The sequence below is a fragment of the Sus scrofa genome, chromosome 1, assembly GCF_054392235.1.
Source record: "Sus scrofa isolate SSC_HxYL_T2T_F1_AM1 chromosome 1, Sscrofa_HxYL_maternal_Yorkshire_Landrace_v2.0, whole genome shotgun sequence".
NCBI lineage: Eukaryota > Metazoa > Chordata > Mammalia > Artiodactyla > Suidae > Sus > Sus scrofa.
The window spans coordinates 75,849,873-75,867,903 of record NC_139383.1 but is presented as its reverse complement, the minus strand read 5'-3'; the positions used below and the strand labels follow the sequence as shown (position 1 = coordinate 75,867,903).

Genomic DNA, 18,031 nt, shown 5'->3' with positions numbered 1-18,031 from the left:
ATTATTATATTACTATATTCCATTTGAAACTGGTGTTAGTTTTGTTCATCCAGAAGCAGATCCTGAGACAAAACTTGAGGACAAATAGTTTATATGGGCAATAATCTAGCAAAACAACAGCCACAAAGGGAAGGAAGCTAATAAAGGGAATAAAGGGAATATTATTAAGCAAATTTCTCTGTTAGCTGAATTCTCTGAGGAATTCTTGGATGTATGTCTCAGTTATTCCCTTTTAAGGGGAAAGAGAGCTGGGGTATTTATTCACCAATTCCCATCAGTTATAGGTTGAGTCTTGCTATGGAAGAATATTAATTCTTATACAGTTATACAGTCTGCTGTATAACTCAGGCAGAACAAGGTCTGGCAGCCAGAAAGGGCCCTTAAACAAAGAACCACAAGCCACCAGTTGGAAGCCGGGCTGGTCATCTGTGGAAAAGGTTGGTGTCAAATGGATAGGGTTAGGGTACTAATAACATCTGCAACATTCCAAGCTTTGCCCCACTCATACCCATTGCGCTCCCTCCACATTAAGTTGACAGCATCCTGTCACTGGTTCTTCAAGGCAGTTTCTGGTCCCAGTTTCTAAAACAAAAGGATGCGCAAAAAGACCTACATCTCCCTGCTCCTAATTAGGTAGCAGCAGCTCTACCTCTACTTTCCAGGGCAGTAACTCCTTATCAAGGACGTGACTCATTAGAGGTCATCATAGATTCTGCTTGTTACACCACTCTCATAGCCCCATGCACACGCTTCTTCCCCAGAACCCTTTTTCTCTTATGATCCAGTCTCACTCCTTCCAGGCTCTGGACCAAGCCATTCAGCATCACTCTCCAAATTAAGGACCTAGGAATATTGCTTAAAGCTCTGCCTACCAGGAGGATTTCCCCTAATCACCACCTCTCAGGACTACTCCTGAGTGGGACTAAAGTCCAAAAGCATTCCATTTACAGCTTGCACCAATATATCATGTTTCATACATGATTTTTTTTTTTGTCTTTTTAGGGCCGCTCTCGCAGCATTTGTAGGTTCCCAGGCTAGGGGTCTAATTGGAGCCTACACCACAGACATAGCAACGCAGGATCCGAGCCTCATCTGTGACCTACACCACAGCTCATGGCAGTGCCAGATCCTTAATCCACTGAGCAAGGCCAGGGATCAAACCTGCAACCTCATGGTTCCTAGTCAGATTCGTTAACCACTGAGCCACGATGGGAACTCCCATACATGATTTTTATCATTTTTTAATCAGCTATTCCTAAGGGATTCCAAATGAGGTGTGAGCTAAGAGACACTGATGAACAAGAGATCGGTGACATGTGGGTCTAGACTGCTTGCTTATGATATTTATTTGGCCTGATCCCTGGGTTCCATTTTTATCATTCAATGGGTTGCTGTTGTGTCTGCCCAGCTTGAGGACTTGATCTGTCTGACAAACCCAACTCATGTGGGCACTTCCATATGTACTGTCACCGGATGGCCCATGGCCAGGCTTTTATTCTGTCCCAGAGCCCAGGAGCATGCCAGGAGCTGGTTTTTGAATGGGGAATGGTTCTCTGCTGCAGACGGCAATGATCTACACTGAGAGGTTCCTGTTGAGTCTTCCCTAAGACTCCAAAAAGTGTCCTACCCACCACAGCGACCTCTAGCATCATGGGATCTAGCCAGGTATATGGCCCAAGAATCAAGGCCTCTGGTACCATAGCCTGAAACTGCTGTGGAGCTCTCTCTCATTCTTGGCCTTACTCAAAACTGACAGCTTTCCAAATCACCCCTTAAATGGGTCAGAACAGTATTCCCAAGTGTTACATGCTATTGCCAAAAACTAAGAAGACTTAGGAGTTCCTGCTGTGGCACAGTGGGTTAAGAACCCAACTGCAGTGTCTTAGGTTGCTGCAGATGTGCAGGTTTGATCCCTGGCCCAGTGCAATGGGTTAAAGGATCCGGCATTGCCACAGCTGTGGCCTAGGTCAGAGCTGTGGCTTGAATTCAATCCCTGGCCTAAAAGCTTCCATATGCTGAGGGTGTGGCCATTAAAAAAGAGAAAGACAGAAAATTCTACACCTCTTTTTTAGAGGTATAAGATGTAAGGTAGAGTGACCTGTCCTTTATACCTTGGAGAGTCTGTCTCAGAATGTCCCAGACCACCAGCCTTGTAAGACTTCACCAATATAACAGTCCCTTAAATCTTTGTGGGCTCATTTCCCACTTTCTGCTGCTCATATATCTTAGAGGGCATCTAGAACACCTGTGATTCCCACTCATCAGGTCTGATATTGTCAGAATTGTGAGTCAACAAGACCCCTTTGTATTGTATTTATTACAAAGAGCAGGAAGTCCTAGGGTAAGACTAAATGTCCATTGATGACTGTTCTAAATAAATACAAACTGCTTCTGATCCTTCTCCTTGGTGTGCATTGAAAGAAATGCATTTTATAGCTGAGTGGCTACATACTACATACAAGAAGCTGTGTCTGTCTAGTAAGGTTCATGTCTGCACAGTAGCTGCAATTAGGGCTGCCCCTTGGTTAAGTTTATAGGGGTCCCATATTGTCTGTCATGATCTATCTGGTTTTTGCAGAAACTCGAACTAGAAAATTATGCACGACCGGGCACCTTTTAAATAGTTTTGGGGTGGCTCTCTTCTATTTCATTCAGAACAAATTACGATTGCTCATCTTAGCCAGCAGATGAGGAGCAGACATGCAGTTTCAGGAGTTCCACTTGGCCTTTTCTACCACAATGGCCCTTACTCCACAGTTAGGGAACCCCTGTGAACCTTTAGCTAGCTGCAGTCCCTATTACGCACTCAAGGACCAGGAAAATAACCACTGAGTGAGCCTGCAGATCCTTTGGATGTGCTATAAGACAGACTTGAGCCAAAGCTCCATTTGTCACTGGTTCTCCATTTGCCCTCTCTAACAGGAGGCTATGATGGCATTTTGGATCCATTGGTATTGATGTCAGTTCAGACTCTGTGTCCTGTAGCTCTTGAAAGAGAATATTTGTACTCCCACAGTGTCTGTTTCACTGGTTAATGGTTGTAGTTCTCTTGCAGAAGGATTGGGAAATCCCTACTGTAAATACATGTTCTGGTGTTGCAGGCCCCCATCCTCAGAGGCTTCGTACTTTCCCTTAAATAAGTGGGCTCCAGAATCACAAACAAGGAATCATAATTTTCTCTGTGGCTGCTGACGTCAGCCTTTGGTTCAGTTGACTTTTATCATTTTTAGAAATGTAAGTTAATCAGCACTTTCACTGATTGCTCATCTGTCTCACCCCTAGGAAGTCCATGGTTTACCACCATCACTGCAGATCTCTGTGGGTCTTGCTTGTTGCCATTCTGGGCTTGCTGCCCATTATGGTAATTATACCTACTTTGTTTCTGACAGTTAAGTGTTGCCACCTGGCCTCTGCTCTGCCAGACCCTAGCATCCCCACGGACATGGGAGAACCCAATAGCATAGCAGCTGCTCCCCTACTTGAAATCTCAGTCTAAAAAGGACAGCCACCACCAAGCTTCTTAATGATACCAGTGCCCCCTTACTAGTTTATTCCTTAATGTCTTAATAAAAAGAGAGTCCCCTGGCCATCCCAAAGAGCAGAGTTGGCTGACGGGTTCTCTGGTCTCATGTGATAAATCCATTTAATCTGTCCTCTCTGTGAGCCTTTAACACCTTCCTCTGTGCTCTGCCAGGCAGTTCTGGCACTGCCACCTCACTATAGTCTCGGGAGGGTGGGGGGTTCACCACCCCCACAGCCTGCTGAAGTTCCCAGGCCAGGGATCAAAACCCATGCCACAGCAGTGACAATGCCAAATCCTTAACCCACTGAGCCAGTAGGGAACTCTTAATCTGTTAGTTTTTTTCCAAGCTTCAAGAAACCTTTCTAGCAGTGAAATAGGACCTGCTCCAGGTGTCCTAGCCAGGATGTTAAACTATGAGTCATGGGAGAGGGTCCACCGATCAGTAAACTCTCATCCATCCTACGTTCCCACACCTGGTACCCTCAATTCTTTCCCAGGTGTGTTCTCCTTGTTCCTATTGGTACATCATAGCCAAGGCCTGGACCTCTTTAGGTACTTAATACCTTTCTTCCCCTCCATTGCTTCCCCAGTCGGGCTGGGCTGACACTTGACTCTAGCTATTGCTCTATAAGCTGTGAAAGAAAATCAAGGCAGATTTGGTAAAGGGCAAGTACTGTCTTCTGAGGCACCTGCCTCAGGTGAGGCAAGGAGAGGATGCTCTCAGAATGAGAAGGCCACTTCTGGTAATGCAGAGCATTCAGGGGTAACCTTGAGTTTTCATCTCAAATCACAATATACTAGTAATATGTCTTACTACATCTTGTTTCATAGTGTCCTCTTAAAATGATATTGGTATATTAAGCCCATTTGATATTCTTAACTTTTAACTTCCACAGAGAAATAAAATCATATCACATTTACCTGAAAGTATATAGCCCACTTTAATCCATCTTTCACTGGTCTGTGAACAATGCCCCATACCACAAGGACAAAGTTTCGTTCCACATTTCAAGTCTGCTCGTTAAAATATTTTCATATGATTTTGTAACTTTTCCATAAAGGGATTGTATATCATTTGTTCTATTTAATCCTAGTTTCTTTACATTTTTGCAGCTAAGTCATATTTATCTTTGGTTACATTTTCTAGCTATTTTTGAGGTACAAAAATGCAGCTGAATTTTGTGCAATGATTTTGAGTTCATCACATTGGAATATCTCATTAATTCTTAAAATGTATCTGATATACTTGATTCCTATATAGTCAATCATATCAATTTGGGTTTTCGTTCTTTTGTCTTAGAATATTTTAAATATTTAATCATTAAATATAATGGTTTTCAATAAGATGAAGTTAGTTCCTATTAACTGCTAATAAACTTGTCTTTTATTTCTCATTAAAGGGTTTCAATTGTCTCATACTTTTCTACATCCATTAAAATTATCATACAGCTTTTCTCCTTAAATTTATTTTAATGTGATAAATTAATCTTTTCATATTAAACCAGCCTTGAATTCCTGGGGAAACCCAACTTAGTCATGATGTTATTATCTTCTTTATGTATTACTGAATTCAACAACTTGCTAATATCTTGATGAGGACTTTTAAAAATCTTGTTCATATATGAAATTGGCATATAATTTTTCTTTTTCACTCTCTTCTCTGGTTTAGGTATGGATTTTATATGAGACCCATAAACTGATGTAAGAAGTCTTTATCTTCTCTCTGAAAAAGCATCTATAAGATTTAAGACTGGGAGCACTTCAATAAAACCATCTGGTTTCCTTGTGGGGAGATCTTAAGGTACTGACTCAGTTTCCTTAATGGTTATAAAACCACTCAAGATGTCTTTTTTTTCCTCAAGCTGATTTTTATAGTAATCTGTCAGTTTTGCTTAAGTTTTCAAATTTGAGATAACTTTCTGATAGCCTCTTATGACAGCCTCTTATCATCTATGTATCGGCAGCATTATTACCTCTGTGGTCCCTCTTCCTTTCCGTGTCTAATAGAGTTTGATCAAGGAGACAATAAATCAGTAAGCATTATGGAAGTTTTAACCCAAAAAACTCGCAAACTTGATGTAAACAACATTTTAAAAACACTACATCAAACCAATATAAATTGCATTTCCTTTTCAAGGATACAGAAAATTTTTCTGAAAGTTACCATGTGCCAGGCCATAAGGCAAAACTCAACAAATGTCAAATAATTAATGTAATATGGAGAACATTCTCTGATTATAAAGAAATTTAGAAATAATCACAACAAAACAGGAAAATCTTCGTTTTGTGATGTGAGAAAACACCTTTTTTTTTGTCTTTTTGTCTTTTCTAGGGCTGTTCCCACAGCATATGGACGTTCCCAGGCTAGGGGTCGAATCGGAGCTGCAGCCACCGGCCTACACTAGAGCCACAGCAACGCGGGATCCGAGCCACGTCTGCGACCTATACCACAGCTCATGGCAACGCCGGATCCTCAACCCACTGAGCAAGGCCAGGGATTGAACCCGCAACCTCATGGTTCCTAGTCAGATTCGTTAACCACTGCGCCACGACGGGAACTCCAGAAAACACACTTCTAAAAAAACTAATGGCCAATTTTGTGCTTTCTATCTTCTTTTCTTGATCACTCTTGACAGAAAATTTTTATTTCTAAATCCTTTAAAAATATCATTATTTAGCCTTGTTGACTTTCTTTATATGTTTGTTTTCTATTTTGTTACTTGTTAAAAATGTATCTTTCTATTTTTCTTGTTTTTCCAACTTCTTAAACTATGAGCTTATCTCATTACTTTTTAACACTTACTTGGGTTCTAATCTAAGTATTTAAAGTTTCTAAATACTATTTTAGCTACATCTTATAAGTTTTGTTATATATTATGTGTTGTTGTTGTTGTTGTTTGCGTTTTAGGGCTGCGCTCACAGCATATGGAGGTTCCCAGACTAGGGGTCCAATTGGAGCTACAGCTGCCAGCCTACACCACAGCCACAGCGACATCAGATCCAAGCAGCATCTGCAACCTACACCACACCTCAGGGCAATGCCAGATACTTAACCCACTGAGGGAGGCCGGGGATTGAACCTGCAACCTCATGGTTCCTAGTCGGATTCATTTCCACTGTGCCATGACGGGAACTCCATGTTTATCATTTTTCAATTCTACGTATTTTCTAATTTCTGTTAGGATTTCCTTTAAAACCATTTGTAGCCCTATACACATACTCATAGACTAATTTATATGTGTATATACATATAACATATTTGATTTTTTTAAAATGTTTTCAATTAGGTTTTTGTTTGACTGGTTGTGTGTACACTAATTTGATCTTTAATAGAATACACACATCTTAGCATGCATGTGTCTATATACATGTATGTATTTTTTTCTTAGTCTTTCAAAAACATTTCATTTTAATTGTCTTCTATACAGGTGGCTTTTTGCTCCTTAAGCTATGAAACTATTATTGTTTTAATAGATTATTTAACTTATTTGCTATTACTAGCAATACATATGTTCAGCAGCAAGGAATTGCTTCTGGGCTAATTCACAGGATATTCTAGTTCTCTCTAAACTGCCTGCCTGTTTCTCCTAAAATAGGCACTTTAACAATCTTACTCTTTCTTACTATAGTATTTTGTATTATGACTACTCAAGAGAAGACAGAAGAGCCTCCTTTTGTGGATATATTTAATGAAGATGAAGCTGAAAAAAACTTTATATTGTCTAAACCTGTTTGCTTTGTTGTATTTGGAAAACCAGTAAGTTATGTCTTCTAATGTATCAATATATTTAAAAAATTATAAAGTCATAATCTCATGTTACCAAAGAATGAAAACTATGTAGTGTGCTAATTTGTTATGTGTTTATTAGACTTTCATGGTATGACTTAAAATCTGGTATAGCATTAGTTATAAATTATAACTTTTTGTCCTCTTGTAAACTATAATTGAAAAAGAACCTAGGAGTTCCCATTGTATTTATGCAGGTAAAGAACCCAACATAGTGGACATAAGGATGCAGGTTCAATCCCTGGCCTCGCTCAGTAGGTTAAGGATCCAACATTTTTGCAGCTATGGTATAGGTCACAGCTGTGGTTCTGATTTGACCCCTGGCCCAGGAACTTCAGGAACTTTCATATGCCTTGGATGAGGCAAAAAAAAAAAAAAAAAAAAAAAAAAGCCTCTCCAGAACAGCAGAGACTAAGGGCTGGACCCCAACTCTTGACTTGATTTTATAGGGACCCTTGGGACAGATACCAAGAAATGGTTCCAACAACTTTTATTATGTTTGTAAAAACAAGAGTTTGAAAAGCCACCAGTGAAAGCAATCAGATGCAAAGGTTTCTTCATTAAAGTGAACTTTTGTCTTTAAAATATGATACTCTTCAAAGATGTCCATTTAAGAAGAAACCTTTTGCTCTTGAAAGTTACTAAATGGAAGTTTGTCAAAACCGTCATGATTATAAACTTTAGGAAGAAAATAAAATGATGACTCTCAATGTAATCACAATGACTTGTATTCAAAATTAAACAAAAGAAAGTGTACACCTGGAATAATACCATTATGGTACAGCTTCCTGGATTCAGGACTATTTTCTTAATTTAAAAAGTTATTTAAATCACTTATTTTTTTTGATAGGCAAGAAATAGATTTATTAGGATAGGACACTTGTGAGAGATGCAAGTGGGCAGGCAAGGAAGCCCTGCCAAAAGTTATTTAAATCACTTTACAAAATATAAGAAAAAGTGACAATTAACAGAGAAAAGAAGCTACAAATATCTAGGGCCTAGTTATTGTATGGGGAAAATTTTACTTGATAACATTTATGTAATTGTAGTAACTATCAACAGAATCTTTAAAAATAAGAATATCTGTTTTATTAGCAAATGGCTCTTCTATTTTCTATTCTATTGGATTTTAAATAGCATCTTTCTTTTTAAGGGGGTTGGGAAGACAACATTAGCCCAACAGATAACACAGGCATGGAAATGTATTCATGTAGAAGGTAAATTTTATCTTTTGTCTCCAATATTTTAACAAATTTCAAATATGCCTTAAAAGCTAAAGAACTGTACAATGAATACCCATATACGTGTCTACTAACCATCTAGATTCTATGATTAACATTTGCTATATTTAATCATACATCGGCATCAACCCAGTGAATATTATCTTTATAATAGCATTAAACATTTTTTTGCCCTTCTGTTAGTCCTAGTTTTTCATAGAATTTAGCTTAATGAAATATCTTGGACTCTATTCTACTGTCTCCAATTCTCTAATTCTGTAATTTTTTTTAATTAATTAATTAATTTTTTTTTTTTTTTGTCTTTTAGGGCCTCACTGGCGGCATATGGAGGTTCCCAGGCTAGGGGTCGAATTGGAGCTTTAGCCACCGGCCTACACCACAGCCACAGCAACACAGGATAGGAGCCGCATCTGCAACCTGCACCACAGCTCAGGGCAATGCCAGATCCTTAACCCATTGAGCGAGGCCAGGGATGGAACCCGCGTCCTCATGGATGCTAGTCAGGTTCGTTAACCACTGAGCCATGATGGGAACTCCTATTATTTATTTTTTAAATGATTTTTATTTTTTCCATTGTAGTTGGTTTACAGTGTTCTGTCAATTTTCTACTGTACAGCAAAGTGACCCAGTCACACATACATATATACAAAGAATTGGGAATATGTGTGTCTTGGGTGTCTCCCTATGAAAGACGAGAAGAGATAAAACTCTCATAGCTGTTTTTTGGAGGATTTTTGCAGGACTTAATAAACTTCAATGATAAATTTTATTTTTATTGTTTATAATTTTCTTTCCATTCTTTGTAATATGTAAGACAAGGACTGATATCTTGTATATAAGTATTATTTTCATCAATAAAACTAGTTATGCCCTAATAGAAAAGTAAACAAAAGACTGAATCAGTAATCCATAAAAGTAGAAATAAAAATAGACAAATACAAGAAAAAAAGGTTTAACTTCATTGTTATTCAAAGAAATGCTAAGTAAAATGATGCTACTAAATTGGCAGTGAATCTTTAAAGTTTCTACCATCATTGTTGGCAAGGATATAATCAAATGAGCTTTCCACACAGTTAGTGATCTGGTACAATTTGGGGGGAGAACAATTAATTTGGTAACACATAATACACATACACAAAACTTTAAAGTTTTCCTCTTTCTTTATCAAAATAAAATTTACTTGTAAGAAATCTTTAAAAAACACCAAATGTTCCATAAAGTCCTCCCCTAGGTCATGCCTTGTTATTTCTGTCCCATAATATCTTCCATCGTGAGATAAAATATTCCCTCAAAAAAAACCAGGAGTTCCAATCGTGGCGCAGCAGAAATGAATCTGACTAGGAAACATGAGGTTGCAGGTTCGATCCCTGGCCTCACTCAGTGGGTTAAGGATCTGGTGTTGCTGCAGCTGTGGCATAGGCCAGTGGCTACAGCTCCAATTCAACCCCTAGCCTGGGAACTTCCATATGCTGCTGGTGCAGCCCTAAAAAGACAAAAAATAAAATTGAATAAATAGATAAATAAATAAATCCAGGGAGTTCCCATCGTGGCGCAGTGGTTAACGAATCTGACTAGGAACCATGAGGTTGCGGGTTCGGTCCCTGCCCTTGCTCAGTGGGTTAACAATCCGGCGTTGCCGTGAGCTGTGGTGTAGGTTGCAGACGCGGCTCGGATGCCGCGTTGCTGTGGCTCTGGCGTAGGCTGGTGGCTACAGCTCCGATTAGACCCCTAGCCTGGGAACCTCCATGTGCCGCGGGAGCAGCCCAAAGAAATAGCAAAAAGACAAAAAAATTTAAAAATAAATAAATAAATAAATAAATCCATAAATATCTTAACTTGGCAATTCTAACACCAGTTTGTGCTAATATTTTGAATTCATATTTTAGCTTTACCAGTTTTGGAAGAACAGATGGCAAGTGAAACTGAATCAGGAGTTATGGTAAACAAAGTTGTTATGATTTCTTTAAAAAGCTCTGTATCACAGGTACCTTACACAGTCATGTACAGTATCTGTGCTTGTTCTTAGCTGCAGTCGATGCTGATCAGTGGCCAAAGTATTCCTGATGAACTTGTCACAAAGCTGATATTGGAGAAGCTCAACTCCCCAGAAGTCTCTCACTTTGGTAAGTTTCTTTTTATCTATCAGTGTCTAGCAAAGCAGGCTTAAAACTTGTGGTTTATTTGAGGCACAAATAATTCCTGGAGTTACTCTTTTTGCTCCTGTGGCACTGGAATCCCAGAGTCTGAATTCAGCTGAGCAGCTCACATAGTTTTATTTGATTGTTTACTTGTTTTTATTCTTCAGAATCTACATTTGTTTTAAAGAATGATGTTTATATGATTCAGTCTTCTTTTAGCAATTTGTTATCCAGCAAAAGCATCAAAAATCTTCTGTGGTCCTTCACACAATGCTGATGACCCCTGCTGACTGCTTTCCCATTCACCGTGAGTTTTATTACCAAGTCCCATCAATGTTTTAAGTTTTTCTGCATTAATCCACGCTCATAAGACAGGAATGGGAACTAGGATAACACCAGCTTCCCCTCTGGCAGGTTCAGTCTCTTCATCCAGTCTACCCTCTGACTCTGGACCCAAGAAATCTCCCTGCCATCAAATGGATGTTGAACAGAAGCATTGGACCTAATTTCTCAAGGCAAAGACTACTGAAGCTCAGAAAAAGAGCAAACTCTATGGAATTTGCCAAAAAAAAAAAAAAAAAAAAAAAGGAAGAATAAAGATGTGTTTGGGAGAAAACCATCCAACTGAAATAGATTTATTAAATGAGAGAAGGAAAATTTAGAGATCTGCTTTATATTCTCATTAAATTGAGAGGACATTGTGACGATTAAGAATATAGGAATACAGGAGTTTCCATTGTGGATCAGTGATTAACGAACTCGACTAGAAACCATGAGGTTGCGGGTTCAATCCCTGACCTCGCTCAGTGGGTTAAGGATCCAGCGTTGCCATGAGCTCTGGTGTAGGTTGCAGATGCGGCTTGGATCTGGCATTGCTGTGGCTGTGGTGTAGGCAGGCAGCTATTGCTCTAATTCGACCCCTAGCCTGGGAACCTCCATATGCCACCGGTGCAGCCCTAAAAAGATAAGAGACAAAGAATATAGGAACACAAATAAAATGCAGTACGGTGAAAATCAGTAGTGGAAGTAGCAACATCAGACTTGTCACTGCAAACTTTTAACTTTAAAGTAACTTTATCATTTATATCAATAGCTGGAAAGGATGAACTGTATCTTTTCATCCATATGTAGATATATATCCACATATCATCTCCTTTATTTCATATAGATACACTTATCTATCTGTCTATCATCTATCCATCCATTTATCTATCTATGATCAGTAATAAAGAGGATGAACTTGGAAAAAACACTCATGATGTTTTAAGTAAAATAAGCAAAAAGGTAAAAATGAACAATCAATTCTAACATAGTTCAACAAATGACCACAAAAAGCATGGTGATTGAAACTAAAGCATATATAAAGGTAGGTAGGCAACTGTCTTTTTATCCTTCACCTCATCTTACTTCTTGAGAAAATTTAGTATGATATACATGGCTACCAAAAGATGGCATAAATTATAAGTCCTGGCAAAAAGAGAAAGAAAAAAAAATGAAAGAAATAAATCCACTCAGCAATGCCATTCAGTTCATAATAACCCTTTTAACTTCTTATTATGGAAAATTTCAAACAGAAGTAGAGAGATTGATATAAAATCCCCCATATGTCTATCACTCAGCTTTAACAATGACAACTCTTGTCTCATCTCATGTCATCTATGCCTCTACCTACAACCTCCTACACCAACTTACTTTATTTTGAAGGTAATCCATATCATATCAGTTCACCTGTAGATGTTTTAGTTTGTATTTCAAAAAGATAAGGGCTCTTTTAAAACATGTCACATTACCATTATCATACTTTAAAATTAATAATAAATCATCTACTAACCAGTCTGTGGTCCAAATTCGCTATTTGCATCATACATTTTTTTTTGAGTTGGTTTTTGTTTGTTTTTTGAAGCAGGATCCCACCAACCAAGTTTCACATATTGCTATTGATCAGTATATTGCAAGTCCCTTTAATCTGTAAGTTGACCTTGCCTTTTTCCATCATCTTGTGTTTTCTATCCTGAAGAAAACCACTGTTTGTCTTTTGGAGTTTTCTACCTTCTGGATTTTGCTGATTGTACCCCCTGGTATCATTTAACGAGTTCCTCTTTCCCCTCGACTTCCTGTACACAGGTACCTGTCCTGGAAGTTAGCAGAGGAAAGTGAAGTGATTTCTCAAGTCTGAGGGCTATACTGTCCGCATGCAAGTGCATGGCTCAGCATGCACAACTCTGCTCTTTTAAAGGCTACAGTGGGTGGGGGCAGGACCTCGAGCTCATTCTGCCCGACCTCCCCTCACCCGTCCTACAGCATCCCCAAAGGAAATTTTTTGGAATCTAGCACTCTGCTAAACACAATTTGAAAGTCTCTGCTAAGCAAGGATTCTTTCTGATATTTGGCCTTAGCCAGAAGCCTGGTGAAGGGTAGAAATAAAATTGGAAGTGAAGTGCTTACGAAATAGAGATATTGACTTGGGTCAGAGGGTGGATGAGGATGGATAACTGATGACTCCAAAAGCCCTAAACACAGAACTGTGCTTCTATGGAAACTGCACAGTAAGGTATTGCCAGATTCGATCTTAATTTTTTTTTTCTGTATCATACATAGCCCTTTTATACTTGGAGCTTCTATCAATGTTTAGGAAAAAACCTTACCCAATCTATAGTTATAATCATTTCATTCACAACATGTCATGCTGTGTGGGCTCTGAGCCTAAATCAGCTTCCATCCTCACCCAAGAGAACAAGCAAGAGTCAGCTCCTAGGCATCCTGAGAAGCCCCTCTCTGCTTCCTCCTTCTAGATTCTGGAAAAGATCATTTTTCCCAGTGAATGATGGATAGCTCTGATCTGGAAATTCCCTGCCCCGGGTGTACTACACTAGGGATGGTACTGCAAGTCACTAGTTACCAATGTATCCACTAATGTCAGGCTGGCCTGAGATGAGATAGCTATCAGGGCTGGCTGGACACAAAGCTACTCAATGTCCATGAATCTCAACACATTGATCTAAAAGCAGTCACATGCCATCTTCAGTTCTGTGGATAAGGGAATATCTTCTTCTTACTATGCCAGGAAGTGGGGGCAAAGTGATGGTATGGGCCGGTTGGTTGCCCCTAAGCAGTGATGTGAACAGTCTTGGAGTTTTCCCTTGGTGGGGGTGATACTGGCTGAGCACTAGCCTGTTGAGTGCTTACCCTGCCTCTGATGGTATATGCAGAGCCTTCCAGCAAGGAGTGGTGTGGGGTCTGCCCTTCTTCTGTCTGCAACTTGGAGGGCAACGGCTTACTAATGATGTCCTGGAGAGCTGGAATGGGACAGGAAGGTAGAATCCTCATGGATGCTTCCATCTTCACAACATGGGTGATCAACATGTCTCTGGGGTTCGAGAAGTTGACGGTGGGCTCAGCAGCTCTATGAAGTATCCCCCTAGGGCCTTCCCAGAACTGGATCTAGAGAACTAACTTATTCTACTCTAAATCTTCTGTGGTGAGGCAAACAAGCAACATAACTGTCTCTCTCAACCTCTTCCATCTATATATCTCTAGGATCTGAATATGATGATACTGGCCACCTCTCAATGGGTAGAGCCCTCAAATCCATTACTCAGGACATTCAAGCAACCCAAATAGTAGCCTATAAGGAGAGAGCCAGACCCCATGGAAACAACCTACCCTTCTGCTGCCTCAATCAGGGAAAAGACAAGTATGAAACTCATGCCAGTATACATGTACACCTAAGGTTTGGCATGCCTGCAAACAGTCGCACTTGGAATGACTGACAAGCTCTCCAGGCAGTGGCTGAGGTTGAAGCAATGTGCAGGGTGCTGGAGAGCACAGCAAACAGAGTGCCATACATCTTTCTGTCATCCACACAGATGTGGGCAGTGCTGGCAGCAAAGGGAATGGGAGGGAGGTCTTGTTTAATCCCTTGGTGGTAAGGAGGGGAGAGCATGAACTCTGGGGACTAATTCTGGAATTAGCCAATCAGGATGGGTGAGCTGGGCAAGGGTTGCATTTAACTTTGGGCTAGGCTCTGCTGTCCTCTTCACCACAGTGCCCACCAGTGCAATGCATCAGACTAGAGGGGTTAATGCCAGCCATCATGTCCCTGAGGAGGCAATGGTCAGTCTTGAAAACAAGTTCAAATAAGGTTGTTAATCAAGTGAGGACTAGATTAACAATAGGAGCCAAAACAAACCGGGGGAGTGCAGAGCCAGGGAAGCAAAAAGAAAGAACAGCAGGAGGAGGTAAGCAGAGAAAGTTCTGGCCCAGTTCCTGAGATAGTGCTGATGCATGCAGGAGTTATATTTTTGCAGGAGCGTATCAAGTTCATTTAAAGAGCCTCAAATAGGATGGATGCCTTAAGACATCACCACTATTTCAAAGTGTTCAAAGACAACAGCAAGAGCAAATAAATTAGCCAAGTTGGAAACTAGGAATTATAGCCAGACTGAAGAGAATCGTGATTATAGCTCCTCTATCCAAAACCCAGATAATAGGTCTCACTTTCTGCCTCTTGAAGCTAAACTACTTATTGCTTCTCTGGATAGTGTCCAACACATAGTTAGCAAAAAGTAAAGTGTTCGAGAAAGCTTAGAAGAAATTGGCATCTGCCTAAGCATTTAATGAGATTTTGGATTACCATGATAGCTATTGATCTGCTTTTTTAAAGTAAAAGATTGTGATCAGCATGTTCTTAGGTGAAACTTTTGAGGCTGGCTTATTAGACACATTCATTCATTGTCTTTCAACAGATGCTCAGATAACTTTTTTTGTTACACGATTCTAGGCATTGTGTAGGATAGCATTTCTCAAGCGTTTGGGTCTCAAGATTCCTCTACACTTAAAAGAACTATTGAGGTCCCAAAAGAGCTTTTGTTTACATGGGTTCTATCTATCAGAATTTATCATATTGGAAATTAAAACTAAGAAATGTTTAAAATATTTGCTTAAAATAATAAAACCACTACATTAAGAGCATATTTTTTGAAAAATAATTAAATGCTTCAAAAAAAAATTTAGTGAGAGGAGTGGTATTATTTTATCTTACAAATCTTTTAGATGTCTGGCTTAAGAGAAGACCTAGCTGGATTCCCACATCTGCTTCTGTACAATCTATTGCAATATATTGTTTTTGTGTAAGTACATAAAAAAATTTCAGCTTTGCACTAAAATGAAGTTGGAAAAGGGAGGCGTATTTTAATAGGCTTGAGAATAATTGTGGCTATTCTTAATCCTACACCAGAACTCAACAAAGGGAAGTTTCTTAATGGTTGGTTGCGTTGTGGAATCTCAAACAATATCAATGAATTTTTCAGACTCTGTTACATGAAAATCCATTAGTCAGCCTTGCATTAGAATGGGCCTTTTACCCATGCATAATTTGGGGGCACCATCCATTGGTCATTTGGAAAATATTGGTTGACTGAGTTTTGTAGATCTTCCAACTGTTGAAACATTTCATTATATAGTATCAAAAAGTCACATTTGTTGATGACATCACCAATCTCATCAGGAAAAGGTTTAAGAATTGGGAAGCTGTTTAGCTTCTGGCAGTGGACACAAGTTTTCTTTTCTTTTCTTTTTCTTTTTTTTTTTGTCTTTTTTTTTTTTCTTTGTCTTTTTGTCATTTCTTGGGCCGCTCCCACGGCATATGGGGGTTCCCAGGCCAGGGGTCCAATCGGAGCTGTAGCCACCAGCCTACGCCAGAGCCACAGCAATGCGGAATCCGAGCTGCATCTACGACCTACACCCCAGCTCATGGCAATGCCAGATCGTTAACCCACTGAGCAAGGGCAGGGACCGAACCCACAACCTCATGGTTCCTAGTCGGATTCGTTAACCACTGCGTCACGACAGGAACTCCCTGGATACAAGTTTTCTGAATCTGAATTTTCACTTGAATTTTACATTGGCAACAAGTACTGTCAGTTGTCAACCTTGAAGTGACAGCCTCACTCCATTCACTTTTTATAAAATATCTGCCAAAAATCAAAGTTAAATAACCACAATTTGTCTGTCAAATGTCCCTCCAAGAAAAAAAAAAAAAAGAGTTCTATTAAAACAGGATAAAAATTGTTTGAAGTCCTTTAATTCCCAATGAAGGAGTTGTGGCTTTATTCTATAAACAAGAGAAAGGTTTCTCAATCCAGAATCAAGGTGGTGGAGGAGTAGGACACGGAGCTCAACTTCTCCCACAAATACATCAAAAAAAAAATCTACGTGTAGAACAATTCTCACAAAACTTCTACTGAATGCTGGCAGAAGGCATCAAACCTCCAAAAAGGGCAAGAAAACCTCCACATAACTCAGCAGGATAAAAGAGAAAAAAGAGAGAGAGAAGAGAGAACAAAGAATCAGGATGGGACCAGCATTCCTGGGAGGGAGCTGTGAAAGGGAAAAGGAATCTAAACACTGGGAGGCCCCTTAGAGGGGAAGCCTCAAAGTCTCAAAGAAAAGCACAGCAGCTGGTCTAAGGGAGTATAGGAGGAGGCCTGGGCCTGACAGAGAAGCAAAGCTCCACTTTTGGAGAGTGAGGGAACCACCATAGGAACTTCTTTTTCTGTGAATGCACAGGCTCTCAGGTGGCAGGGCACCTCTTGCACAGACAATGGGGCACGTGCAAGCCACTGCAGCCATCTAGGACTCCAGAGGTGGGCTAAGCCTGCCATTGCCTGCTGCCCCCACCACCCCAGGACCAATGCATCTGCACACGGTCCAGAGACTAAATGCCAGCCATCACCCCCATCTCCCTGGGAATGCACATATCCTGCCATTGCTGCTGCCAAGGGACCCATGACTAGGCACCTCCTCTAATTCCCCAGGGGTTGCTGGTACTGCCAAGAGCATGTGCAGGAGGAGCACCTGAACACCCCCATCAAGGTAATAATTATCTGAGCATAGGAGAGGAAAGAGGCAGCAAGCATACAAATTAAAAGCAGCCCTCAGGCCAAAAATTAGTAAAGCTACTCAGGGATACCCCTGCATATAAATGGCCTTCCAAGATTACAGTAGATAATTGTTTCCCCTAAACTCACAGAGTAAGAAAAATGTAAGCAAAATTAAGAAACATAGGAACCATTATCAATTAAAAGAACAGGAGAATCTCCCCAAAGGAGCAAACAATGAAATAGATCTCTGCAGTCTAAGAGACACTGAGTTCAAAATGGAGGTGATGAAAATACTGAAGGAAGTAGGGACGAATATCAACAGTAATGCAGACTACTTTAAAAAGGAACTAGAAACTATAAGGAAGAGCCAAGGAAAATTAGAAAATTCATTTGCTGAGATGAAAGCTGAGCTAAAGCAAGGAACAGCAGAATGAATAATGCAGAGGAACAAATAAGTGACT

General features: G+C 39.9%; 1 protein-coding gene across 2 annotated transcripts in view; it reads left to right on the top strand.

Annotated features, from left to right (window-relative positions):
* The window catches only part of AK9 (adenylate kinase 9), a 135,387-nt gene that overhangs the window by 960 nt on the left and 116,396 nt on the right, over positions 1-18,031 (top strand). For both annotated transcript variants that reach the window (XM_021091041.2, XM_021091043.2), the window contains 5 exons: positions 5,193-5,324; positions 7,153-7,280; positions 8,464-8,527; positions 10,438-10,490; positions 10,578-10,674. In XM_021091041.2, coding sequence (XP_020946700.2) covers positions 7,164-7,280; positions 8,464-8,527; positions 10,438-10,490; positions 10,578-10,674 — 331 coding nt within the window. In that variant the 5' untranslated portion in view covers positions 5,193-5,324; positions 7,153-7,163. The remainder of the gene's footprint in view (positions 1-5,192; positions 5,325-7,152; positions 7,281-8,463; positions 8,528-10,437; positions 10,491-10,577; positions 10,675-18,031) is intronic.